This window comes from Thamnophis sirtalis, unplaced genomic scaffold (genome assembly GCF_051295495.1).
Source record: "Thamnophis sirtalis isolate CommonGarterSnake01/CBP01778 unplaced genomic scaffold, rThaSir2_p1.2 scaffold_2, whole genome shotgun sequence".
In the NCBI taxonomy this organism is placed as follows: Eukaryota; Metazoa; Chordata; class Lepidosauria; order Squamata; family Natricidae; genus Thamnophis; species Thamnophis sirtalis.
In genome coordinates this window covers 67,414,223-67,440,699 of record NW_028261382.1, presented here as the reverse complement: position 1 = coordinate 67,440,699, position 26,477 = coordinate 67,414,223, and the positions used below count along the sequence as shown (strand labels likewise).

Sequence of the window (26,477 nt, the reverse complement as noted above, 5' to 3'; positions counted from 1 at the left end):
ACTGGCTGATTATTTAAAAGAAAGTCAAGAACATCTATTAATCGAAGTAAAGAACAAAAAACTACTGAAGGCCCAACAGAAGAAACAAGAATACAGAAAAGATGTGATAAAATCAAGAATGGAGAGTTGGCAGAACAAAGCACTGCATGGCCAATTTCTGGAAAAAATAAAAGATAAAGTGGACAGTGAACAAACTTGGTTATGGTTAACAACAGGTACATTAAAGAAAGAAACAGAGTCACTAATCCTGGCTGCACAAGAACAAGCTATCTGCACAAATGCCATTAAGGCCAAAATCGAAAAATCCTCTGATGATGCCAAATGCAGACTTTGCAAAGAAGCTGATGAAACTGTTGATCACATACTCATCTGCTGTAAAAAAATCGCGCAGACTGATTATAAATTGCGGCACAATTCAGTAGCACAAATGATCCATTGGAATTTGTGCAAAAATTATAATATTAAAACAGCAACAAACTGGTGGGAACATCAGCCTGAAAAAGTCACCGAAAACCAGATGGTCAAGATCTTGTGGGATTTCCGCGTACAAATGGACAAAATACTGGCTCATAATACACCAGACATCACACTGGTTGAGAAAAATAAGGTTACAATCATAGACATCACAATACCACGTGATAGCAGGGTCACCGAGAAGGAACATGAAAAAATCGCAAAATACCAGGACTTAAAAAACGAAATTCAACGACTATGGCACAAACCAGCAGTGTAATTCCAGTGGTAATTGGCACACTGGGTGCTATTCCAAAAGTACTGGAATTACATTTAAAAGAGTTAAAAATTGACAAAATCACCATCAGTCAAATGCAAAAAGCCGCACTGCTTGGATCTGCATGCATATTATGAAAATACGTTACGACGTCCTAGGCCCCTGGGTGGGGCCCGACTAGTAACCAATGCCAAATCCAGCGAAACAACTGGCCGCTGTGATACAATTGTATAATAATAATAATAATATGGTCCCAGAATTGAGCACAGAACTTGTGGTAGGTCTACCAGTGAAATCAAATGTAAAGCATTCCTTTCCCTGGGTTCAAAATGACAGTTTGAGGGAAGCTGCCTAAATTCACAGAGTGTGTGATGGTACCTAAACTGGAACAGGGGACTTTGGGCTTCTGTGCACTGCAAGAATTAAAGTGCCTTCATGTGCCTCACGGAAACCAGTTCATTGCATTAAGCCTGCATAGGAAATTTGGAACAATTAACTTGGTTTTGGGTTGAGGGCATTGTGTGAAGCAAGCCAGAGAGAGTCCTTGGCCAAAGCAATCCTCCCATCTTTGCAGAAACGGTTGAGCTGGTCCAGGAAAGAACCATGAAGATGCACAATGAGGGACAACCGCCCACCCTGAGGTACAGGGGAGTGGATGACAGGAGACCCTCCGAGAGGAAACGGGGGGGGGGCTTGTGGAGCAACAGGCTGACTCTCTCCTCCTTGGGATGGCTGAGCTTTCAGGCATGCAGATCCCACTGGTGGCCATGCAGGGATCATGCCTGGCACAAGGCAGTTGGGGTTCTACTTGGGCAAGGAAGCAGGCAAAGGGGGAGCAGGAGGACAGGGCCAGAGCGGGGGAAAGCATCCAGGAGAGGTGGGGGGTGGGCAGCACACACGCAGGCCCCGGCAGCAGGCAGGTGGGTGGCTGCCACTCACAGTTCATGTTGATCTGCTGCGACAGTTCGATCAGCTCCATCTCGGTGGGCATGTAACCCATGGTCCGCATGCAGTTGCCCAGGTCTCGGCAGTTGATGTAGCCGTCTCGGTCTCGGTCAAATTCTTTGAAGGCTTCTCTCAGCTCTGTGGGGGCAAATCCAGGTAAGGGAGGGGCCTGTGGAAGGGGATAGGTCTTTCGCCCTTGCCTCTTGCAAAGCCTGGCCCTGGAGGGTCTCTCATCTAGGGTCTGGGAGGGGCTCTCTGCCCCCCCACTGGCTGGAGTTTGAGCAGTGCCTGGGAAGCCAGCATGGCAACACTGAGTGATGATCCCCCCTCCCCACACCTCAAAGGTCTTTTTAGTCACTTCTGGTGGCCCCCAAAGCGCTAAAGGCCTGACTGTCAGTGGAGATTCTCCATCCTCCACGTCCTGGTTGTCCCAAAGACGCTTTTCCAAAAGGCAACTGGACTTTCTTGGATTTTCTTTGAAAACCTTTTGCTTCTCATCCAAGAGATTTCTTTATTTCTAACCAACTGGTGGAGGATGGGAGGATTTCTATTCTTTGCAGTCGCCTTATTCTTAGCACTCGCAGAGTCAGTCATCATGCTAGGACGCAAAACATTTTTCAAAGGAAAAATAACCCCAAGAAAATCCAGTGGTTTTTTGGGAAAAGCACCTTTGGAGTGAAGCCACATAGGATTCCACTCAAAGCAGAAAGGTTGGGGACCTGGTTTAAACAAAGAAGCTCTCCAAAACTCACCTAGTGTCTCTGGACTCTCCCCCAGGCAGGGACTGAGCATTCTTTGGATCACAGGTCACTTTTAGTGGATCCAGAGTCCCAGATCCTCATTCTGGCACCCCAGCCAGATGCTTCCCTGCTGTCGATTCAAATGCCCACTTCCAAATCAATCTGCCACCCAAACATGTTTCTCCAGTTTTCACACTTCTTGGAATGTATGTAAGGTTGCAAGTTTTCACACAAAATATAATCTAATCTGTGTACGTTTGTGAGTGGGAAATATAAAGGAGAACCGCTTGTAAAGATAGATTGGTAGATCAGTGAAAAAGAGAGAGAGAGAGAGAGAGACAACATGCATAAATGCATGTGAATTTTTATGACTTTTGTTTTTAAAGTTGTCAGTTGCTGGAGAAGTGGGAGAGAACTAAAGATTGAAAAAAACGAGAATGGAGACTCCGACATGAATGGGCCTCTTTCCCTTTCACAGTCCTCTAAACCAGGAGTCTCCACAATTGGCAACTTTAAGACTTGTGGGTGGGGAAATCTGGGAATTGAAGTCCACAAGGCTTAGCTGCCCAGTGTGGAGCCCCCACCCACCCATTCTAAAACAATAGAAGTAAAAGAGGAAAGCCTCTCACCGTCAATTTCTTCTGGACGCAGCTCTCTGTCCTGCAGGGGGGAAATTCCTGTGGTTAAAACCGGCTCTTCCTCAGAGTATACAATGAGTGCACTGACACGGGAAGTGAGGAAAAGGCATGAGGGGCCATGGGGAGGTCATCGGGTCCAGAAGATACTCTGGCCAAGAGCCTTTGCAGCCAAAGGTTCCTGTGTCTTCTCCATGTAATTCAGGGGCACCTGAAGAAAAGGCCTCCCTGCCAAGGACAGAGGATGGTCGATGGTAGAGGGGTGGGTGGGGAGGGAGAGAGCCCCTTTCTTGGGTGAGGGGTTGGACTGGAAGATCTCCAGGTTCCCTTCCAACTCAGTTATTCTGTGCCGTTACTCTTCTTTCTATGAATATGTGTCACCATCCCATGAAGGCCAAGGAAAGTTTGGAATTCTAAGGATCTCCTGTCACAGGGAGGAGCTAGAGGACCTCCAAACCCCCTTCCAATCCCTTATTGTACCTTCCCTGTTCCTTCCGCCCTGTTTCAGCTGCAGCCTCCCGCCCTCCCTCCTGCTGTCCAGGGAAGCAAGGATGGCCCAGCCTTAGCCCAGAAGTGCCATTCTCTGGTGTCCAACAGGAAGGGATACTGGGGGGTGCAAAGGAGGAGGGGTCAACAAAGCTATGAAGCAGCCAAGATGGACCTTGTGTTGCAGAGGTGGAGGATGGGGAGGGAAGGAAGGAGGGGAGCAGAAGAAAACTCTGTGGCTGCCATGAAGGGAAGCAAACCCAGCTGGAAATGCGCTGCTTAAGGTGGAAACTTCTTTTCTTCCATAGATGCTGCTGCCTTCCAGGCAGTAGGTCCTTCCCAGCCCCTCCCCCTTCCAATCTCCTTGTCCACCCACCATGCTTCTGCCCAGGGCCTGGGCTGGTTCCAAAGGGAGTAGACAGTAAAGCCCCTCCCCATCCCCCCATCTTCTTTCCAGATGCCCCCTCCCCTTTCTTTTGCCAGGCTGGGGGGATGAGCGGGAGGGGCTGCCAGGAGAGAAGGCCGCTTCTTCCTTACTTATGGGCAATCTCTGTGGGAGATCCGTTGCAGCCATTGACTAGTTTGGGGGAAGGATCCCTCAAGGATGCGGAGAGCAATAAGAAGCAGCAACAGGAATCGTTACCCAGAGAGCTGGAGCTGAACCCAGAAAAATGCCTGGCAGAGCAGTTGAGAGGAGCGGTGGGACGGGCGGGGGTGTTAAATAACTTTTAGGGTGCCCTGAAGAGAGCTCTGGAGAAGGATGATCCCCTAACAGGCATCCTGGTGTAATCGTGGGCTTGCAATGTTCCGGGTGGGAGGGAACGACACATAGGAGACGGCCCAAGTGTCAGCCTTTTCTCCCACCTGCCGCTCCACCAGCCCCCAAGTGGCCCCTCTTGACGGTCTCCTCCACCTGAGCTCAGGGTGGCATCGCTTTCCATGCTCCTCCTGCTGTTCAGGTCTCCGTGTTGTGCCCCTGCAACTAAGGGGTGTTCAGAGCATAGGAATCTCCCCGAGCACGGCAAGGGCAGGCAGGGGAGGAGGAGGAGAGGTCTCCGGGGGTTTTGCTTCCAGCCCTGGGTGCAGGCGATTCTGTGCCCCCTGCAGGCAGCCTGAACCAAGCGGGTGCTGTGACTTACATACCGGCTGTCTGTTCTCTGCGAATCCCTTCCTCAGGAAGATGCAGGCTGGGCCCAGCAGGTTGTGCATCACCGCGCAGTTCTGGGCCAGCACCATGAGGGAACCCTGGCTCTGGCCCTCGCCGGCTGACGGCCCCTCCTCACTCAGCTGGACCGCCTTATAGCAGGCCTTCTCCTCCTGGTGGATCTTCTTGGCCAGTTCAGCAGCAAGCAAACAACACAACAGAGGAAGTTACCTCTCTGCGCCTCTGGGCTCAGGTGGGCACCCCGAGACGCCCCCTGCCCTCCCCTGCAACCCCTTGAAGTGGCACAGCCTTCTCCGCCAAGGATGCTTTCAGAGGGCTGGCTGTGGGGTTCTAGGAGACAAGCTCTGCATGCAGCCAGGTCTTTCAGGTGCAGTGTCCTAACTCCCAGGCACCTGGTCCCTGGCTACCCTTCCACAATCTTTCCTGATGCTCTGCAGTTTGGCCTGGGTGTAAGCGGACAAAACTCACATTCACTTCAAAGAGGGGATACAAGTTTACGTGTCTTTGTAAACCACTTAGAGCAGAGGTCTTCAAACTTGGCAACTTTAAGACTTTAAGACTTCCCCAGCCAAGCAAAAGTCCACAAGTCTTAAAGTTGATAAGGTTGGAGAGCCCTGCTCTAGAGCAGTGTTTTTCAACCATGGCTGCTTTAAGATGTGTGGACTTCAACTCCCAGAATTCCCCAAGCAGCATGGCTGGCTGGGGAATTCTGGGAGTTGAAGTGCACACATCTTAAAGTGGTCCCAGTTGAGAAACATTGGTCTGGAGCCTTCATCTGCCCCCTCTCTGCAAATGTGGGGAGTCTGCCCATTTGATTCTCATCAGAAAAGCCTTCCAGGGGGCCCAGGCCGTCATCCCTGCTGCAGGAAAAGACCTGTTGTCGCGATGGAGGTCACGTCTCGCCTAGTTTTCACAGACTGTGCCAAAGACCCCCGTGGGGACGGACTTCTGCACCAAGCCAGAAAATGCAAACCTTTTGCGGCTCTGCTCCCTTCCCACTTCCATAAAAGGGCCCTTCCTGAATCTGTTCTCGGACCCACTTACTGAGCCCTTTCATTAGTGCTGCACTCCGTGCATGCTCAGAAAACCTTGCCATTCACTCATATTTCTGCTGTGGAGGTTTTAGTTCAAGGCAAATGACTTGTGCAAAGGAGAAATGGGAACCCTCCCCCTCTGGAAAGTTCAGAGGGTCCCTGTGCAACATGGGAGCCTTGCATTCTATGTAGAGGGCTGACCCCACATGCAGCTGTCTGTCGATCTTGTGTATGACACACAGAGACACAGACGAAAATTCAGCAGCAGCAGCCAACTGTGACCTGGTATAGCTCCACAGGAGACGGCTGCATCCTGGGTTTTAACCCACTGGATGCAGCACAGCCCCTCCCTAGTCAGCCTCCCGCTCTGGGGACAAGACCCATTCCCCCTGCCTCCCCCCCCCCCCAATCTGGGACAGAGCTTCTGCAATAGGCCTTCTGGGCTCCAGCTGGAATCCTGTCTGAGTCCTTCCAGGCCCAACAGAGAGTCAGTGGCTCACACCTTATATAGTCATGTGCCCCCCTCCTCAACCTCTGGCAGAAATGTTCCTTCCCGACATTCCCATGCAGCTATAAAAAGCAGTGGTGCTCACAAGGACCTCTGCATTCGGTGCAATAAACATTTGCCATCCTATGGCTGATTTCATGAGAAGCCGAGAGCGTTTCCCCCCTCAAAGTTCCTCGGGCCCCATTTGAGAGCAGCTGTGAAGAAGCTGCCACCCCATCACCCTGCATGGCAGAATCCTTCCTGGCAGGGCTGAGAAGATGGACTCAGGGGGCACCTGCACCGCCACGTGGACTGGCAACGAAGATTTATGGCAGGACACACACCCTGCCTGATGGGGCGGCCGTTTGATCTGTCCAGAATGCCGCCTGAATGGACCTGCTTGGTCAGCTGCTGCTGGCACTGGGGGCGGGGCAACAGCAGCTTCCAGAACCAAGATGCCCCCACGAAATAAAGTGGGCACTGTTTCCCAATAATAGGTCACCCTCCCCAGAGCAATTGGGCAGCCCAAGGTGAGCGACTGGAGGGAATTTCTGGCATGGGCAGAGGTCCACACCCAGCTGGACCCAAGACCTTTTTGAAGAGGACAGCCTGGACCTAGGAGGTCTCAATCCTGTGGAGGGGCTCCTTGCGGTTGAGGGTAGATGGGCTGACCTGCAGCATACTTGGTCATGGGAAGGGGCAGCCAGGGGCATGGCTGGCTGGGGAATTCTGGGAGTTGAAATCCACAAGTTTTAAAGTTGCCAAGTTTGGAGAAGGCCCTGTTCTATGCTGGAGCCTTCAACTCCACCGATGCTTTTCTAAGGACTCACAACAGCATCTTCTGTTGTGAAGGGAAGGGCACAGTACCAAAATAATCACCCACCACCACACCCCTTTCACCCATTTCCACTGAGAAACCCATGGTTTCTCAGCCTCCCCGGCCCTGATCACACACAAAAATCACTCATCCCTGGGTGACTTAATACTGCAGACCAAACTTAGTATAGTGACCAGTTCTGGTGGGCCCAATACAAAAAGGAATGAGAGAGCCAAGAAAAGCAACAAAGATGGTGAGAGTCTTGGGAGATAAACTTTATGGAGGAATACAGTATAGCAGAGTTGGAAGGGACTTTGGAGGTCTTCTAGTCCAACCCCCTACTCAGGCAGGAAATGATATGCCATTGCAGACCAATGGTTGTCCAATCTCTTCTTTAAAAACCTCCAGTGATGGAGCAGCCACAGTTGGGTGAGTTTAGCCTCAAGAACAGCAGGTGAAGGGGAAACAGGCTGGCAACCTTGCAATACATGAAGGGATGTCACAGACAAGAGAGGCTGGGTTTGTTCTGGAGAGGGTGAAGACAGAGGACAAGAGATGATGGACGGAAGCTTTACAGATCCATACTTGAAATAAGGAGGAACTTCCCGACTCCCAGACTCTGGAGCAGAGGAAGAACTGGCCTTCTAGTGCTATGGAGGCTCCATCACTGGAGGCTTTCAAATAAAAGCTGGACAGCCATTTCTCTGGAGTTGTCCCAGGCTTTCTGCCCAAGGCAGGGTGAAACTGCGAGACTCCCAAGGTGCCCTTCCAACCCAAGATTCTACGCTTCTCTCCTTTGCTCCGTTGAATTCACCGGAACTCACAGGTGGGGTGGTCTGTGCTTTTGTTACAGCTCTCATAACATTCAAGAGATTTGTGGTGTGGTGGTTGAGGCAGCAGTCTGAGGTGGTGAGTTCTAGTCCCACCGTGGGCATGAAGTCAGTTGGGGGGGCCTTGGGCCGGTCACTCTCTCTCAACCCTGGGAAGCAGGCGATGGAAAACCACTTCTGAAAACTTGCCAAGAAAAGTGTAGAAACTACTATACAGGTAGTCCTCTGCTTATGGCCACAATTGAACCCAACATTTCCATTGTTAAGTGAGACATTAGTTAAGGGAGTTTGGCCTCATTTTACAACCTTTCTTGCCACAGTTGTTAAGTGAATCATGTCAGTTGATAAGTTAGTAATGCCGCTGTTAAGTGAATCTGGCTTCCCCGTCAACTTTGCCGGTCAGAAGGTCGCAATAGGGGATCACATAACCTTGGGACACAGCATCGGTCGTAAGTACGAACCAGTTGCTCAGCATCTGAATTTTGCTCACACAATCATGCGGATGCTGCGAAGGTCATAAGTGTGAAAACGGTCATGTCACTTTTTTCAGAGCCATCTGAACAGTCACTAAATGAACTGTTGTAAGTCGAGGACTACCTGCAGTCCAGGCAATCGCCTGGAGTCAAAACTGAACATACACACACCCCTCAATCAACTGGTCTTCTTCCCTTTCTTTCTTCCCCATCCAACCCTCTCCTGGTCTCCTCTGTGAAGCCAAAAGCACCAGGTCCGTCTCTGGGCACTGCCAAGCAAGATTTCCAAAACTGCAGTGTGGCAGATGCTGCCCAAGGCTGCGCATTTTGAAGACCTGGGTGCCACCAAACAGAAGCTTCCCTCTCATGAACAGGAGCCCCAATGAGACCTAGCTCCCTGATCAGGCTGTATGTTTGCACAGACATCCTTGGGGGTACCCTTAAAGCTTCTGGGAGAGGGTGGGGGCAGGATGTGAAAGAAGAGACAATTAGAGTTTATGTTTAGAATCCTAAATTATATTTATCCTCTTTTGGAACATAATCTCTCAAGCTAATTCTTTCTGAAACTTTATCTTGGGTGGCTCAGAAGGAGGGCAGAGAAATCAAAAGCCCTGAAATTGAGTTAAAGCCCCAGCCAATAAACCTAGTTAGGGTGCTGTATCAGCAGAGCTGAAGGTGATCATAATGTACCAGAATAAGTACACCACAGATTCCTCAGCCTCCTTCAAAGGGTGCCTGTCCTGGCACTGGAGCCAACTCTCCCCATCATCTCTCTTGATTTGAGGTTCAGCTGGAGGGACCGGAGCATCGGCCAGAAAGACCTCCAGCCACCCCCACCCCCCCAACCTCACCCCCTGTCCTTCTTAAAGGTAAAGGTTCCCCTTGCACATATGCGCTGGTCGTCCCCGACTCTAGGGAGTGGTGCTCATCTCCGTTTCAAAGCTGAAGAGCCAACACTGTCCGAAGACATCTCCGTGATCATGTGGCCGGCATGACTAACGCTATTCCCTTCCCACCAAAGGTGGTTCCTATTTTTCTACTTGCATTTTTACGTGCTTTCGAACTGCTAGGTTGGCAGAAGCTGGGACAAATCACGGGAGCTCTCTCTGTTATGTGGTGCAAGGGATTCGAACCGTCAAACTACTGACCTTTCTGATCAACAAGCTCAGTGTCTTAGCCACTGAGCCACTGCGTCCATAGAGACCTCATTTAAGCCCTTCTCCTTAAGGCCTATTGGATATTCAGTAGGAAGACTTCCTCTTCCTCCCTTCAAGGAAGCTCTGCAGGGACGTGTGCCTTCCCACCCACCCACCCACCCACCCTCAGAGCCATGATGGAGACCCCAACTCAATATCAAAGTCATCTTAACATCTCTGTCTCACACACAAACAGACAAACATACACACACACACACACCTGCATGGGCAGAGATATGTAGAGCAATATGCCCCTTGATGGCGTGCACACATAATAACCGCTTGTTCCAGATTCTCAGCTCCTCCTTGTTCCGACCAGCAGAACCTCTAACGACACAGGAAGAGGGGCAGAAGTGGGCTCTGGTCAGCATATGTCCGGGGTGGGAAATGCCCCATAACGGAGAGTGTTGGGATGCCCAAGGAACATTGGTCATAATACTTTGCTATTACATACACACATGCACTCTTCATGGGCACCACATACATTTGTGCCTGGACGTCCATTAACATGTTCGCTTTCCTCTAGAACTCTTGCTGTCCAAGCCCTGGTTTCTTCAAGGATCACGCTCTGCAGGCCCACGGAGAGGGGGGGGCAGGGGGGGGCTTTTCCTACCTGTCTTCGAGAGTCCCCAACTGTGCAAGAGCAAGGGACTATTTCTCCTTGCAGGGGACATCCCAATTCTGGATTCCACTGAAGGATATCAGAACAGCAAGTTTCTAGGGAGCTCTGATGACTCATCATCATTCATCAATTATCCTTAGCTTGGATTAGACTGGATAGTTTTTCCTTTCCTTGGTGCTCATTGCATAGAATAGATTGATGTTCACCAATGCAGGACAGGGAAGCAGCTTGAGAAGATGTTTGTCTGCACAGCGCCCTCGATTTAAATAAATAAATAAATAAATACAAAGTGCCCAAGCAAAAGGTCTGATCCACAGGGACCGGGGACCCATAAACCTGTGCCCATAAAGTTGAGATGCTGGTTCAGGATGGAGTGATGTAATGGGCAGAGGTTCAGTCCTGTTGCTTTGACTGCCATCTTGGCTTTTTAATCCCTCTGAGGAGCCCTGATCCAGGCCAAATACCCTTTCAGAAACTGGTACCTCCATTCAAAGCTTTCTCCCATTTCAGGGGGGGAGGGCCTTTGGTGAAAATCAGCAAATCAATATGTGCGCCTGTATATTGCTGAGTTTCTCGGTTAAGCATCTCAGTAGCTAAAATGATTTCTTGCCATGGAGGTGCCAGGAAAACCGAAGGCATCATCAAGCTCCATAATGCAGCTAAAGGTACAAATTACCAAGTACCATTTTGGCTGGGAATTCTGGAACTGCCATCCTAAAGGATCATCGGATGCAGTTAGCAAAACTTCAGGAAAGCCACAAGCCCCCCTGTAAAGCTGCAACTGAAAACCTGCCAGTTCATACAAACAATTTAGAAACCGTTTGGAGCATAAATCTATCAAGGAAGCTCCACAGAACACCGAGCAAAAATATTGATCTCCCATGGAAAAAATTCTTTCTCAGCAAACTTCTTGAGTAGGAGATGTTTACACTCACTCACTCACCTGGAACACGCCAGAAAAAAGGGGGGGCAGGGAGGAAGGAAGGGGAAGTTCCTTCAAGTACTTTAAATGGAAACTCATCTTTCTTCTTTTTCCCCTCTTTACAACACTTTTCCCGCACATAAACTCCTAGCAGTGGATTGTGAGAAGAGAAACGCAATCATTGGGGGGATTAAATAGCGATGCAACTGTGTGCCCAAACCCTGGCACGGCGATCTCGGTCTTATTTCCTTCTGTGCCTGGCACCAGGGAGCTATACACCCCTGCCAAAGTCCTGCTTACGGCCCTTCAGCTGCCGGCGTTGCGAAAACTATGACCAGACTCTGGCGCCTATGGGGAGGGGGCTTCACCCTCCCCAAAGAGGTTCTCCTTTAGCAGCCGCCTTCCCACTTGCGGCGGCCCCGCCAGACCCGCAATTCCAGCTGAGTCAACCGGAGCGAGCGTCCGCTAATCCCCTAAGCCCCGAGGCAAACTCACCCATCACGCGACCACCTGCCTCGGGATACGAGTCTGCGTGGCCGGAGCCCTCTCCCCCGCCCCGGCGCAAGAGGCTGCTTTGGCCGCTGCCCGAGCCCCACGTGCCCGCCTCTGCCCGTCTTCTCCCCCTGTCCCCTGCCGCGGTGGCTGGGCTGTGGGGAAGGGGCCCCGCCGCGCTGTGGGACCTACCTTCCGCGAGAGGCTCCTCAGCGGAGACTTCACGCAGTTGCCCATCCCGGAGGCGGCCTTCACGGCTCAGGCAGGGCAGCCGGCAGCCGAGCCCATCGGAGCAAAGGGCGCCCCCGGTCACCCCCGAGCCCTCTGGCTGCCGCGGGCGGGGACTCTCCCTCCCTCCCCTCCTTCCCTCCCTCCCACCGTACCCTCTGCCTTCCTCCCAACTTTCTCCACCAAGAAGGGAAAGCGGCGAAGGCGAGGGAGGGAGGGAGGAAGGGGAGAGGACGAAATGAATTATCTAATCTACCTCGGTTTAAAGCCCGATCCCTCCTCCCCTCCCTCGTCCCCCCCCCTCGTTTGACAGCCAGGGAGCCGCTCTGGTTCTGAACGGGAGCGGAGCTTAAGGGCAAAGCGCCCCCCGCCCCATTTGCCTCCCCAGGAACGGGCTTCTCTCTGCCTCCCGGTTCGCCGCCGAGCAAGGGGACTTCCGGGCGGAGGGAAAGCCGCCCCTTCCCGAAAAGGAGCCCCCGTGGGGGGAGGCAGGTTGGCTCTTTCGGGCAGCGAGCGGGGTCCCGGCGGGGAAGTCAAGAGTTGTCGCCGCTCAGCCTTCCGACGTTCAGGTGTGCCCGGGCACTTGAGGGGGAAGCAACCGGTGAAGAGCGGGCAGATCAAAGGGCTCTGAACGAAGAGGAAGGCTCGCTCCGGCCAGTTCCCGGGAAACGGATTCGGAAAGCAAGAGAATGCGCCGTCGGAGCCCCGGTTGAGTCAGCCTTTCTTCAGTGCCCACGAAGGCTGGGAAGAGTCTTAACCCTGAACGAATGAAACAGACTCCTCGTCAAAATCAGGGGTGTTGCAGACTGGAGGCTCCCAGCTGCCCCCAGGTCTGGCCAGCCCCACAGCCCCCTCCAGAAGCCCCGCAAGAGAGGCTGAACTTTCCAGGCAGCAGCTGAAGGGAGAGAGCAAGGCGTCTGTGACCCAGCTGAGGGTCTATGAGCATTCCCCATGGCCAACACACCACACTCACTGCAGGACCAGAGTTACACTAATATCAAAGAACGGATGGAATAGAGTCATGAAGGAAAGGGTGCAAAGGCAAGACTGAATGGAACATGGATGGCAAAAATTAAAATGATTTTTATTTATTTTAAATAATAAAATAGAATTGTGAAATTGTCCGGTGGTGAGTTTTCTCCACTTGGCCTTGGTGAGTTGGCTGTGGCAAGTTGTCCCATCCCTTCCCCCCCCCCCCAGCTGAGGCCGCCTCTGCTCTCTTTCTCAGATCCAGGGAGCTCCAAGGGACATTCTCTGGAATGAGAGAAGGCGGCTCAGCTGAGCTTTCCCATGGGAGCTCTTCCCTTCTCTGGCACTTGGAGAAGGTCTGGAGGAGAGGAAACTCACGGAATTCTATCAGGCCAACTGGAGTCTGTGCCCAGACATTCCTGGAGCAGGGAGCTGATCCTTCAGAGCTCAGAAGGTTTATGAAGCTGAGAAGCTACATATACAAAGAGGAGGGAAAGGAAAGGAATGGACCATGTGGGCCCCCAAATGGTTTGGCCACAGCCAGAGGGATCCTGGCACAGCATAGCTGGCTGGGGAATTCTGGGAGTTGAAGTCCACACATCTTGATGTTGCCTGCTGGTCTAAGGAGATGCAAACAGACTTTTTCTCCACATCCAATTTGGGGGCAGCTCCAAAATCAGCCCTTCTATAATATCACCTCACTGTCATTATTAGGAGTCAGTTTTGGGTAGCAACAAAGGTGCTGGCCCACAAACCAGGCACAGTGAAATCTAGGCCTCCCTCAGGCAGGAAATCCAGCCACATGATTTTGGGGCAGCCTCACTCTCTCAGTCCGACTCACCTCACAGAGTTGTTGTGAGGACAATAGCAAGCAGGGGTATTAAGTATGTTTGCTGCCTTGAGTTGATCACGAGAGGTAAAACTCCAATAATTATTACTAGGCTTTGCAGTTAATTTAAGGCTGAATTGTGGTCTATCTAATGTAAAAGCATTTTTCTGCATTTGAGATCTTTCAGATTTTGGTGAAGTGGAACCTCCCCTCTTGTGTTAAGCATCTTTCTTCATCCTTTCCATTATACTCACCCTAACTTGTCTTATTTTGGAAGTGACCGAGCAAACGCTGATAGAGGAGCTTGAACTGAGGGTGCAGCAGGAGGCGGACACCGATTGAGTGTCCATTCTTTGTCCCTTCCTGCAGAAGAACTAGAGAGGAGAACTGATGGTTTTAATACTTTTGTCCCTATTTTGAAAGTCACTGCAGCTCAGCTCAACCCACTTTTTGAGGATGGGGAGGGGGCAATTGCTTAGTATTTGCAGATGTGGCTGAGCAGGAACCAAGGCTGCTGCTTTTTTTTTTTTAAAGAGGGTCTCTCCCCTCTCCTGCCTCTCTGCCCTGCAAATGTGTGGTAGGAGAGCCTTGGCATCCATTTCAAGCTGCAGACTGAGCTGTCCCCAAGCCAAGGTGGATTCCTGTCAACATGAGGGCTGCTGGGAGTTGGAGTCCACACACCTTAAAGTTGCCAAGGTTGAGAAAGGCTCTTCTCTTGGACAGGGACAGGAACAGAAACACAGGTGAGGGGGGGGAAGCACCTGCTCTTATTTGGTTGGCCAAGAGAAGGCTATTATGGTGTGAAGGTCATGCATCATGGCTCCCTTTCCGCCATGTTTCTTTTCTAAGCCTGCATGTCCTGAGCTGTTTTTCATGTGGCAGCTTAGCCTATTTTGCGCTTAGCAAGATCCTTTCACCCAAGGCAGGTGTTTTCCTTCCAGCCAACAGTCCATTGGAGACAAGCAACTCTAATTCAAAATGCATTTCGGCCCCTGCTGAGGTTGAGTCGCCTGTTCAAATTTGCCTCTCAGGAATCTCTGTTATTCGGCAGAGAAAACAGTCTCGCCCAGCTGCTAGAGGGGCTTGTGGCTGACGGAGCAAGCCATAGGTGCTGCCACCGGGTCTCTTCCTCCTCCTCCTCCTGCATCCGCCACGGGAGGCCAGATGGAGCTTCCTTCCGTGAAGTGGATGCTTATCTTATCAAAGCAGAGACAAGAAGAGGCTGAGCCTGCTGGGAAGGAGAGGGAAGATGCCAGGGTCCCTTGGCTGGGTTGACCTGTAGTCAGGCTGAGCATGGCTTCTTCAGAAGCTCCAAGGAAGCACATGCTCAGATCCAGAGGCCCTCCCAGCTGCCTTAAATGGTCTTTGGAGGGTTGGGTAAGTAGGCATGGCCGCCTGGCACTCAGGATGATGCAGAGGGCCTTTTCAGGCCCTGCAAGATGAGCAGAGGAGGAGCTCAAGGGCTTTCCCGAGAGGCAGCTGCTGTTCTACCATCTTCCGTCTTCTGTCTTTGGCAACCAACAGCTTGACATCCCCCTCCCTTCCTTAAGAGTTTTGTTCCAACTATAGACTTCTGTGAACACTGAAAAGCAGTTCCAAAGTGGAGCGGCTGAGTAGCAAAGCTTCAATTGGGGCAAGAGCTACTGGATCGGACACTGTCCCTTGTTGGGGTTTGAATGTTCGCCTTTTCCACAGTGCTGACCTGCCACTAGGTGGGGCTGTGTCCTCAGTTCTCAGCCCATCTTCCGGATTTTTGCCAGGTTTGGTCAGGGAGAATGCCCACGGCTTCGGGCCCTCCCACTGCTGCCCCCTGGCAAGAAGCTTTTTGGTGTCATCTCACTGCTACCTTCTGACAACCACTTCATGCAGCCCAAGCAGCCCTTGCCTCCAAACATCCAGGCTGTTGACCAAAAAAACCCTCATTCTTGAAGGAGTCCTATGGCTCCAGGTGAGTTTTCACTGCAATGAGCCAACATCTCCAAACTTGGCAACTTTAAGACTTGTAGACTTCAATTCCCAGAATTCTGGGGATTGAATTCTATGCTGGCTGAGGAATTCTGGGAACTGAAGACCACTTAAAAGATACCAATTTTGAAGACTGCTGGGCTAACACAAAGTCATTATATAGAAGTCTCTACCATAGGGAAAACAGATTAATTTTATATGTAGGTGCTTTGACATATATTCAGCCAGACCTGGACAAGCTTCAAGCATGTCTAATGATCCGCTTCAGTCAAAACAGAAAAAATAATCATGGTCAAAGTACTGTAGTAAGTTCACTTTCACTGAATTAAATAATTAGGATTGTTAGGTTCATATTATAGTCAGGTGCAGGCAATATTGTTCTTTCATCATTAACAAACTCTATTTCTGTTTGTAGCTTTGCACTGTAGTGGGTTCAGAACTTCAGAAGCACATAAAACGAGTATATTCTTTTCCAGTAAGAACATCTTAGCTAATTTAACCGAACAGTGTAAATATAAAATATCAAGTTACCATTTTGCTTCTTTTTAATCTTTTATAACAGTTTTTACTACATTCTAAGCTGCCCAGAGTCACATATATAAATTTAATAAATAAATGCAAAGCAAAAGTTGAGAACAGAAGTCTGCAAATGACTTCTACATTGTTTTTAGAAGTGCAATTGTATGCAACCAAAGAAACCGGAGCTGCATTTCTGTATTTCAATTTTTCCCCGCTTGCCTGCCTTTCTCACTGGCATCTCAGATTCAGTCCAACGCAACCTTCCTGGTGGCAGCAAGCAGAGGATAGGAAAATTCCCAACTGCTGCTGTTTAGAGTGGGGAAAAACATAAGCAGAGCCAAAGGGAAGAAGCTGCAAATACAGGTAGCCACAATTGAGCCCATCATTTCTGTTGTTAAGCGAGACATTTGTTAAGTGAACTTTGCCCCATTTCTCGCCATGGTTGTTAAGTGAATCACTGCAGTTGTTAAGTTATTGACACGATTGTTAAGTGAATCTGGCTTCCCCATTGATTTTGCTTGTGGGAAGGTGACATAAGATGATCACATGACCCTGGGACACTGCAATCGTCATAAATACGAGCCAGTTGCCAAGCATCAATTTTGATCACGTGACTACAGGGATACTGCAATGGTCATAAGTGTGAAAAACGGTCATAAGTCAATTTTTTCAGTGCCCTTTGTCACTTTGAATGGTCATTAAACAAACTGTTGTAAGTCAAGGACTACCATACTCTACCAAGCAGGACAGGTCAAGAAACAGCATGCCCCTCCCAGAGCAAAGGACCGCTCAGTTCCCCAGTCCAGCAGCTTAAAATATGGGACTTCTGCTCCATCGCTGGCTGGGGGATTCTGGGAGTTGAAGTCCACACATCTTCCAGTTGCCAAGGTTGAGAAACACTGTTCTACTGTCTGCCAACTCTCTCTTTGAAAAGATTGGCCTTGACCTGACTCCTAATAGCAGCAACATGATTTCCCACCATTTTTAGGCAGGAGAATTGAAGCAAAAGCCCCTAAGAAGAGAACCACGAAGTGGGGGGGAGTCACCCCCCTAACTTAAAAAAAAACAAAACATGGCCCCCAACTAGCCAGTGCAGCTAAGCCAGGACCATCTACTGTGAATGTGACCTTTGGTTGTGCAAAATTTGCCCATCAGGTCTGTCTCTCCAAAAACTCAGCTAGACAGAAAATCTTGCGACTTCAAGGAAGGCTTTTTGTGGCTGGTTTTGGAGAAGGAGGCCTTTGCTTTCTGGAAGAGCTCAAGCAGTTTCACTGTCAACTTTCCTACAGTGAGTTTTCCATGCATGAAGACACCGACTGCCAGACCCCTTTACTGTCACCAGGGAAGGAAGCAGCTGCAGTGCTGAAGGGCTGCCCAGCTCCACTCCATGCTCAAAGTCAAGTCCAGTTCCCCCCCCACACACACACACATACAAAGAAAGAAAGATGCTAGTCATGCAGCCATTGGTTTGCAATGTGCTCAAATTGCAAGTCCCCTCAAAATGGAAGAGAAAAAGACGGGGAAGGTGCTTTAACCCCTGGTAAGGCAATGGACTGATTGGGGCTCCCCATAGTATGTAAAAAAAAAAAACCCAATGGTGCAACTGAAGCTCCAGCTGCTTTTAGGCACGATGCACACAAGAAAAAAGTTTCCATGGCACTTTCACAGACCATCTTGACTGTTTTTGACCATAAATTGCAGACACCCCTGACAACACGAGGGGGTCCTTGGTGCCCTTTGACCTTGGTGGGATCTATCCAAGCTAGATAACATCATCAGTGCACTACCTAGTTTACCTATGACCATTTACCTTTATTTATTTCATTTACTTATTTATTTAGAAAATTTATATTGTCACCTAGTAGCACATGGTGACTCAAGGCGGCTTACAGGAATATAAAAACATCACGTATAAAAAATAAAAATAATAGAAGAAAATAATCAGATAATAAATTAATAAAATAATATAACTGTTGTTGCCTGTCAGCCGCCAGCCCCTCCAGCAATCAAATCAAAGGAGGATGCGTGGCAGTCAGGGTCAGCATCAAGGAAACCTGGGAGCTCCGAGGGGGAAGAGGGGATGGAGCTGGCAGAGAGAGGGAGGTGGAGCCTGGACCATCCATCAGCCCTCAAATGGAGTCAAAAACCCCCATATCTGGAGGTGGCTGATGAGGAAGAGGAGGAACAGCTGGGTCCAATGCCTGACGCGCGAATGCGCAGAAGGCAGAGGAGAGGAGAGCAGTGGAAATCTATGGGACGGTCCTTAGGATGGAAGAGTCACCGCTGCTAGCGAAGCCCCATCCTAGCTCTAGGGATAAAATGCAGGGGTAGAGATGAATAGATGTAGTGCACAACTATTCATCTCCTGGCCAGCTGGACTTGTAAGCCTAAGGTAAGAGAGAAACATTTTGCCAGGGCTGCTGGTGCTCCTAATCAAGGAATCTTTGAGTTTACTTCAGAGGGTTTGGCATGTTTGGGGAGCTGGGTCAGAACAATAACAGCCACTTCCCCTTGTTTGGGTCAGCAAGAAAACCCACCACGCTCACAAAGCACTAAGGACCCCACAGGTCAACTCTGAGCTACAAATATTCTTCTTTATTGATATTTGATTACTTTCCGCTAGCACATGTCAGACAGCGATAAATTAAACGCTTCGAGGAAGTAGTGGTGTTTCATTTACAAAGAGGCGGTCTCTGGAGGCTGATTCCAGCTGGACATTCAAAAACTAGAAGAGCTCTTTGACAGCAAAGGCTCTAGAAGTCCTGTGTTTTTCTTGCTCAGACGTGGTCAGGTGGAGTCTGGACAGCTCTCTCTCTCCCTGGGACGCTTGCATTTGAGTTCCCCTATTGCAGGGATCATGGGCAGCTATGGCCATTTTACAACCTGTGGACTTCGACTCCCAGAATTCCTGAGCTAGCATTGCTGGCTCAGGAATTCTGGAAGCTGACGTTCAAAGGTCATAAAATCACCATAGTTGCCCACCCCTGCTCTACTGAATTGATCAGAGGGTTGGACATCATTGCCTTCAACGCCAGGATTCTAGCATTAAATAATGTAAATAAAATGTTATTTAGTGCCTCCAATGTGGAGATAAGAGCTGCCCTTGAAATTCAGACTTTGTGGAAGCTCTAGGAATTGCGAGGGGGAGAAGTGGGGGTACACCTTGCCTGTGGTCTTCCTCTTCTAATTCTCTCAAGTTTGCACCCGTGTTCAAGGAGAGGAGCTTCAAGAGGGGGACAGAAACATCATCACGTAACACCACAACGTATCTGAGGCAGCTGTTTGGATACCAATACTTAGGCATGTGATGACATCGCAACAGATGTGTGAATATTGGAGTGTTACTGTGGTTTATTGTGGAGGCTGCTACTGAGATGGAATGTAATGGGGAGGGGGTTTCTCAGGAGGGAGAGGGTGCTGTCCAGAAGAGAAAGCAACGACTCAGTTCAGAGAGTTTGTGTGAGAGAAAAAGGGTGAAGACAGTCTTATTATTATTATTATTATTATTATTCTTAATAATTCCCAGCATACGGGCTTCATGTGGGTAACAATCTGGCAAGTTTCTGTCCATAACAACAAAGAAATCTATTTGGAAGATTCACCAGAGATGGGTTCCTATTGGTTCAACCCAGTTTAGCCAAAGCGGTAGTGGTATGCCGACCTGGGTCACAGAACTGGCAGCGACCCAGGCTGGCCATGCCCCCGAACCAGTTCCCCGGTCGCTGCTGTCGCCATCTTCTTCTGAAGTTCTGTGCATGCGCAGAACAATTTCCATTGAATTGTGCATGCACGCAAAGCATGTGCACGAGCGAACCAGCATCGCCTGGTTCGCAACCAACATTGGCTAGAACCCACCCATGAGATTCACTACATGTCCTCCTTGGCTCTGAGGAGGTGGTGGGATGTCTGACAACTGCCAAGCATACAGGTAGTCCTTGACATACAACATCAATTTAGTGGCCATTCCAAGTTACAATAGTACCAAAAAAGTGACTTTTCTTCAAGTTTACAACCCTTGCAGCATCCCTGTGGTCCCATGATCAGAATTTAGCCATACATGTTTATGACGATTGCATTGTCCTGGGATAATTTGCAACCATCTGACAAGCAAAGTCAATGGGGAAGCAGATTCATTTATCAACTGTGTTATTGACTTAACAACTGCAGGGATTCACTTAACAATTGTGGCAAGGAAAGTCATAAAATGGAGCAAAATTCACTTAACAAATGTCTCACTTACCAACAGAAATTATAGGCTCAATTGTGGTTGATTTTTTCTGCCCCATCATCCACTTTGCTTTGTGGACTTTAACTCCCAGAATTCGCTGGCATAAAGTTGCCAAGGTTTGGGGACCCCACAGTAGGGGATGATATTCAACTTATGATATTGAACTTAGGAGCCATGGTGGCACAGTGGTTAGAGTGCAGTTCTGCAGGCTACTTCTGCTAACTGACAGCTGCCTGAATTTGGCAGTTCAAATCTCACCAGGTTCAAGGTTGACTCTGCCTTCCATCCTTCCGAGGTGGGTAAAATGAAGAGCCAGATTGTTGGGGGCAAGAGGCTGTAAACTGCTTAGAGAGGGCTGTAAAGCACTGTGAAGCGGTATATGCATCTAAGTGATATTGCTACTGCTATTATTACAGTCCAGCTAATAAATGATCATGTATCCCAGGAAATGAGGCTACTCGGGAATTTGTGCCATCTCATCTTCTCCCCCTCTAACCCAGATGGAATAAGGAAAAGAGACATTTCAAGAGAGACATTTCCAAAGGCTCCAATACTCGGATTCGTAGAATTCTTATGTTTTTGATGGCTCAGTACAAGACTTGCATTCTGTCTCTTATTTTATGAGCTCTCCTAATGGCTGAGATTTGGATGGGACAAATACCTTGTGAACCAGGGAAGATAATTTTATTTATACCAGGGACTGGATCCCCTGGAAGGAATTGTTGGAGGAATTGCAGGCTCACTGGGAGGAAGAGGGGAGGGAAGGAAGGAAGTCAAATCAAAGTTGGGCTCCTGCTTTCTGCTCAGTGGCTCATTTCCCACCACATCAAACTATAATGGAGTTGTTTGGTGTGGCTCATGGAGTGGTGCAATTCAGCCACTGGGGCTTGTAAACCATGACTGACGGCTCACCAACTTGTATGAATGCAGCCAGTTGTAGTTAATTCAGTTGGGTGCAGTTAAACAGATCACATCATGGGTTATTGGCCATCTGCTTTCCTTTCTTTCCTGGGAATCTCAACTTGCCTGCAGTTTTTTCAATTTAGGGAGCCTCCAGCCCCAAAGCTCCTGGTTTTCCAACCCTGGGCTAAACAAGGGAGAAAGGAAGGGGTGCTGGGTTATTTGCTTGCAGACATTTCATGACCTGAGTAGGTAGCATCACCAGTGCTAATAGGTGTGGGGTTTGCCCTCTGTTTATATGCACAGCATAATATTTGCATATAAAAAGAATATAAAGCCCACACTCAATAGAACTTATAATGCTACCTAGTTAATCAAATGTCTGCAAGCAAACAACCAAGCTCAAGTGTATCACGGACCCCACAGTTCTCCCCTCCCCTCCTCCTCCTCTTCCTCCTCTTCATAACCCCCCTCCCTTCTAGCACTGATGATGTTACTTAGTTGAGTCATGAAATGTCTGCAAGAAACAACCACGTCAGAGAGCACCAAGGACCCCACAGTCGTCCTCTCCTCTTTGCAAACCCCTGTCTCTTCTTGCACTGATGCTGTTTCCTAGTTAGAAGATGAAATGTCTGCAAGCAAACAACCACGCTCAGAGAGCACCACGTTCTGCCCTTAGCTACAAATATCCTTTTCTGAACAAAGGACTGGCTGGATCCATACAGAAGAGCTGTAGAGAAGCAGCTGAGCAGCTGGGGTAGACCCATGAAGAAGAAGAAGCCTAGCTGGGAGTAACTGCTTGCTTGAAAAAGAGGAGAGGAGTCTCCAAGCCCAGACGGCTTGAGGAGCAACTTCCTTGGATGGAAATGGGGCCGCTGAGATTTCCAAAAGAGGGACCAGCAAGTGGATATTGCATCCCTCTTTCTTCCAGCAGGATGGAATTGGAGTGATCCTAAGAGTGGCTGGAAGGAAGCATGCCAGGCTGGGGAAGAGCATCATTGTAAACAGAAAAGCAGACAAGCAGAGCACTGGGAGGTCCAGAGGGACAAAAAGCAATCAATGTTTCCTGTCAAAGTCAAGAGAAGCAGCACTGAAGAAACTGGGCCCAGGGGAAACCTTGCTGAGAATGAATTTGGAACACTTTGTTGTTGCCCTATAAGACAGGCATGGTCTTCCCACTGCAAGGTCCAGGTGTAGCCTTGGACTTTTGCGAACAGCACACAGTTGTGGTCATTAACTCCATGTGTTCTGGAGTTCATGCAGAGAAAGGAGCTTCATATCTTGGATGGCTTCAAAATTGGAGACTTTTACACCGAGCTTTTTATGGGTACATGCATTTATCAGCATGTAAGCTTCTGCATCTCATGTCTTCCCAAAATCTTGCATCTGTGGCCCATCTGTCTTTATGCCTCGTGTGCTGTGAGTGTCTTGAGAAAACCAAAGTGTCAGTCAAGACTGTGCAATGTGACTAACGGAGCTCCCCAGGCTAAGCTCCAAGAGTGGGGCCTGCTCAGCTGATCAAAGCTATCACCATCCAATTGCAGAGCTGCAAAAGAAAACAGCGGGTTGTCTACACTCAAGAGGGGGAAACAAAGATAAACATTCTGCACCAGGATTCCTGAAGTGCATAGAAAAGACAAAAGTTTAAGTTTGGATTTAGTACAATTAAACCAAATTATCTTGGTTCTGCCTGGAAAAGCCAAGGGAAATCATCAAAACCATAAAAAAGTGAAAGTTAGAATATTTTGGACATGGGATGCGACAAGAGGAGAAATATGCCATACTTCCCTTAATCCTTCAGAGAAAAATTGAAGGCAAATGAGGTCCAGGCAGAAGAAGAACATTGTGGCTTCAACATCTAAGGGACAAGTTTGGACAAAACTCAGCAGCAGTTTTTCAGGCGGCTGTTAATAAAAATAGGATCACTAACACGATCGCCAACATCCGATGACGGATATGGCACAACAACAAGAAGAGTCTTGATCAGATGCAAAGAGCTATGCAATACTACGTGAAGACGCTTGACTCCTTCACTTCAGCAGGAAAAATCGTAGTCGAGATGAGGGAGCCTCCTTGGGTATACTAGGCCACAGGGCTCTATGTAGATCTCACTCTAAACATGAGTCAGGCAGCTACAGAAACCCGAAATGAAATCCTCGGTGACTTTCACAGAAGTACAGAGTCAAGATCATTGCTCTTCTCTATTGGTCAGATCATATACCTAGAATATTTTGATCTAGCATTCAGGGCTCCAGCTGGAAACCAGGAGATGATGAATTTTAGCCCTGGCTTTGGCTGGGTGACTTTGGGTGAGTCATTTATTTATTTAATTTATTTATTTAATTAGTTAGTATGCTGCCCACTCTCAAGAGACTCATGGCGGCTTACAAGTAAAAAAGGGAAGGGGAGGACGTACAAAAACAAGACAACATTAAAAGATCCACAACATTCACAACTTAGAATGGGCTGGACAAAGTCAACAGCCCCAGGCCTGCCGGAACAGCCAGGTCTTGGTCGCTTTGCGGAAGGCCGGAAGGGTAGTAAGGGTCCGGATCTCAACGGGGAGATCGTTCCATAGGGCCGGAGCAGCTACAGAGAAGGCCCTCCCCCGGGGAGTCGCCAGCCGACATTGACCGGCAGATGGAATCCGGAGGCGGCCTAGTCTGTGCAATCTAATAGGCCTCTGGGAGGTAATTGGCAGGAGGCGGTCTCTCAGGTAGCCAGGTCCAATACCATGTAGGGCTTTAAAAGTAATGACTAGCACCTTGAAGCGTGTCCGGAGACCAATGGGACGCCAGTGCAGCTCGCGGAGGATAGGTGTAACGTAGGTACACCCACTATCGCTCACGCGGCTGCGTTCTGGACTAACTGGAGTCTTCGAACACTCTTCAAGGGCAGCCCCATGTAGAGTGCGTTACTGTAATCCAGTCTTGAGGTGACGAGGGCGTGAGTGACCATCCGAAGGGCCTCCTGGTCCAGATAGGGTCGCAATTGGTGCACCAGGCGAACCTGGGCGAAGGCCCCCCTGGTCACAGCCGACAAGTGATGTTCTAGCGTCAGCTGCGGATCCAGGAGGACTCCCAAATTGCGAACCCTGTCTGAGGGGCGAATAATTTCACCCCCCAGGCTGAGAGATGGAATAACTGGACCATCCTTGGGAGGGAGCATCAATAGCCACTCGGTCTTGTCGGGATTGAGTGCAAGCTTGTTCATTCCCATCCAGACCCTAACAGCCTCCAAGCACTGGCACATTACTTCTACCGCTTCGCTGAGTTGCCACGGGCGGACAGATACAATTGCGTATCGTCCGCGTATTGGTGGTATTTAATCCCGTGCCGGCGGATGATCTCACCCAGCGGCTTCATGTAGATGTTAAATAGGAGGGGGGACAGGACCGAACCCTGCGGCACCTCATAATTGAGGGGCCTAGGGGTCGATCTCTGCCCTCCGACCAACACCAACTGCGACCTGTCCGAGAGGTAGGAGGAGAACCACCGATGAATGGTGCCTCCCACTCCCACCTCTCGCAACCGTCGCAGAAGGATACCATGGTCGATGGTATCGAAGGCCGCTGAGAGGTCAAGAAGCACAAGGATAGAGGGGTGACCCCTATCCCTGGCTCACCAGAGATCATCGATCAGCGTGACCAAAGCAGTTTCCGTGCTGTAGCCAGGCCTGAAACCCGACTGAAAGGAATCCAGATAATTGATTTCATCCAAGGTCCGTCGGAGTTGAAAGGCCACCACTTTCTCAACAACCTTCCCTACAAAGGGAGGTTGGAGACTGGATGATAGTTACTCAAAATGGCTGGGTCCAGAGAAGGTTTCTTCAGGAGGGGTCTCACCACTGCATCCTTTAGGAGGTGCGGGAAGGATCCCTCCCGAAGAGAGGTGTTAACTATCATCTGGAGCCAGCCACATGTCACTTCCCTGCTGGTCGAGACCAGCCAGGAGGGGCACGGGTCCAGTATACAGGTGGAGGCACTCACCGCTCCCATGGCCTTGTCCACTTCCTCAGGAGCGACAAGTTGAAACTCGCTCCATAAAATCCACTCAAGACCTTCCCCCGGTACCTCGGCTGGTACCGTGCAATTGAAGTCCAGATCCGTCCGAATCCGAGCAACTTTATCCGTTAGAAACTGAACAAATTGCTCAGCTCTACCCTGTAAAGGGTCGTCCGCATCCCTCCCTTTCAAGAGGGAGCGGGCTATTCTAAACAAGGCGGCTGGGCACGATTCAGTGGATGCAATAAGAGCGGGAAAATGCGCACATTTCGCCACCCATATTGCCACGAGATAGGTCCTGATATAGGCTCTCATCAGTGCTCGGTCAGATTCAGAGTTACTAGCCCTCCAGCGGCGCTCTAGGCGTCTCTTTTGGCGCTTCATCTCCCGGAGTTCCTCGGTAAACCAAGGAGCCCTCCTGGATCCACTGCCTCAGAGAAGCCGTAAAGGCGCAATCCAGTCTAGAGCCCCCGCCGCCGCTGTGTTTCAAGCAGCGACTAAGGACTCTACCGGACTGTGGACGAGAGCGACAGGTATTTCTCCAAGCGCCGTCTGAAATCCCATCAGGCGTCTGGGGCGGAACCACCTAATCGGTTCCCCCTCCCTACAGCGGGGGATTGGTTTCCGAAAGTCAAGCCTCAGTAGGACATAATAGAGTTGGAAGAACATAATAGAACATAATAGAGTTGGAAGGCACCTTGGAGTCTCCTATTCCAAGCCTCACTTGAGTTGGAGACCCTATACTATTTCAGAAAAATGGTGATCCAGTCTCTTCTTAAAAGCCTCTACTGATGGAACACCCACAACCTCTGAAGCCCAGAAGGTGCCCAGAAGTGATAATCAAGAAGATTTTTAAAAAACTGGAAGAAAATAGTGAATAAAAGATTTAGCCTGCAGAAGGCAAGACATGGTGGAGGAAAGGTGATATGACAGCATCTTGAGAGCTGTTTGGAAGATGGGCAAAATTTTTCAACGTTGTTCAAGGGGCTTAAATGACATGGATTTTGGACATCACCAGGAAAAAAAGTCCCCAGCAGTGGAGCTGATCAGCAGACTCTGCTTTGCTGGAAGTATTTAACGGAGCCTGGATGGGCACCTGCTACTGGGAGGGGGGGGTTAAAAGTGAGGCAGAGCTCTGGGTTCCCCCACCCCAGGCTCTCTTTATGCTCTACAGTCCTCTGACTCTTCAGTCTCAGCCCTTTCAATACACATTGCCTGCCCACTTCTGCAGCTGGAACATGGGGTTTTTGACAAAAGAAGCA

At 49.6% G+C, this 26,477-nt stretch overlaps 1 protein-coding gene across 9 annotated transcripts in view; it reads right to left on the bottom strand.

Moving 5' to 3' along the window:
- Window positions 1-26,477, bottom strand: part of CABP1 (calcium binding protein 1) — a 41,015-nt gene that overhangs the window by 9,617 nt on the left and 4,921 nt on the right. For 2 of the 9 annotated variants that reach the window (XM_087705883.1, XM_087705886.1), the window contains exons 2-4: window positions 4,680-4,862; window positions 3,045-3,075; window positions 1,670-1,813 (exon numbers count right to left, since the gene is read on the bottom strand). In XM_087705883.1, coding sequence (XP_087562009.1) covers window positions 1,670-1,813; window positions 3,045-3,075; window positions 4,680-4,862 — 358 coding nt within the window. Of the gene's footprint in view, window positions 1-1,669; window positions 1,814-3,044; window positions 3,076-4,679; window positions 4,866-11,766; window positions 12,011-26,477 lie in introns of those variants that run through there. The other 7 variants (XM_087705887.1, XM_087705888.1, XM_087705889.1 and 4 more) reach the window with 6 other exon arrangements.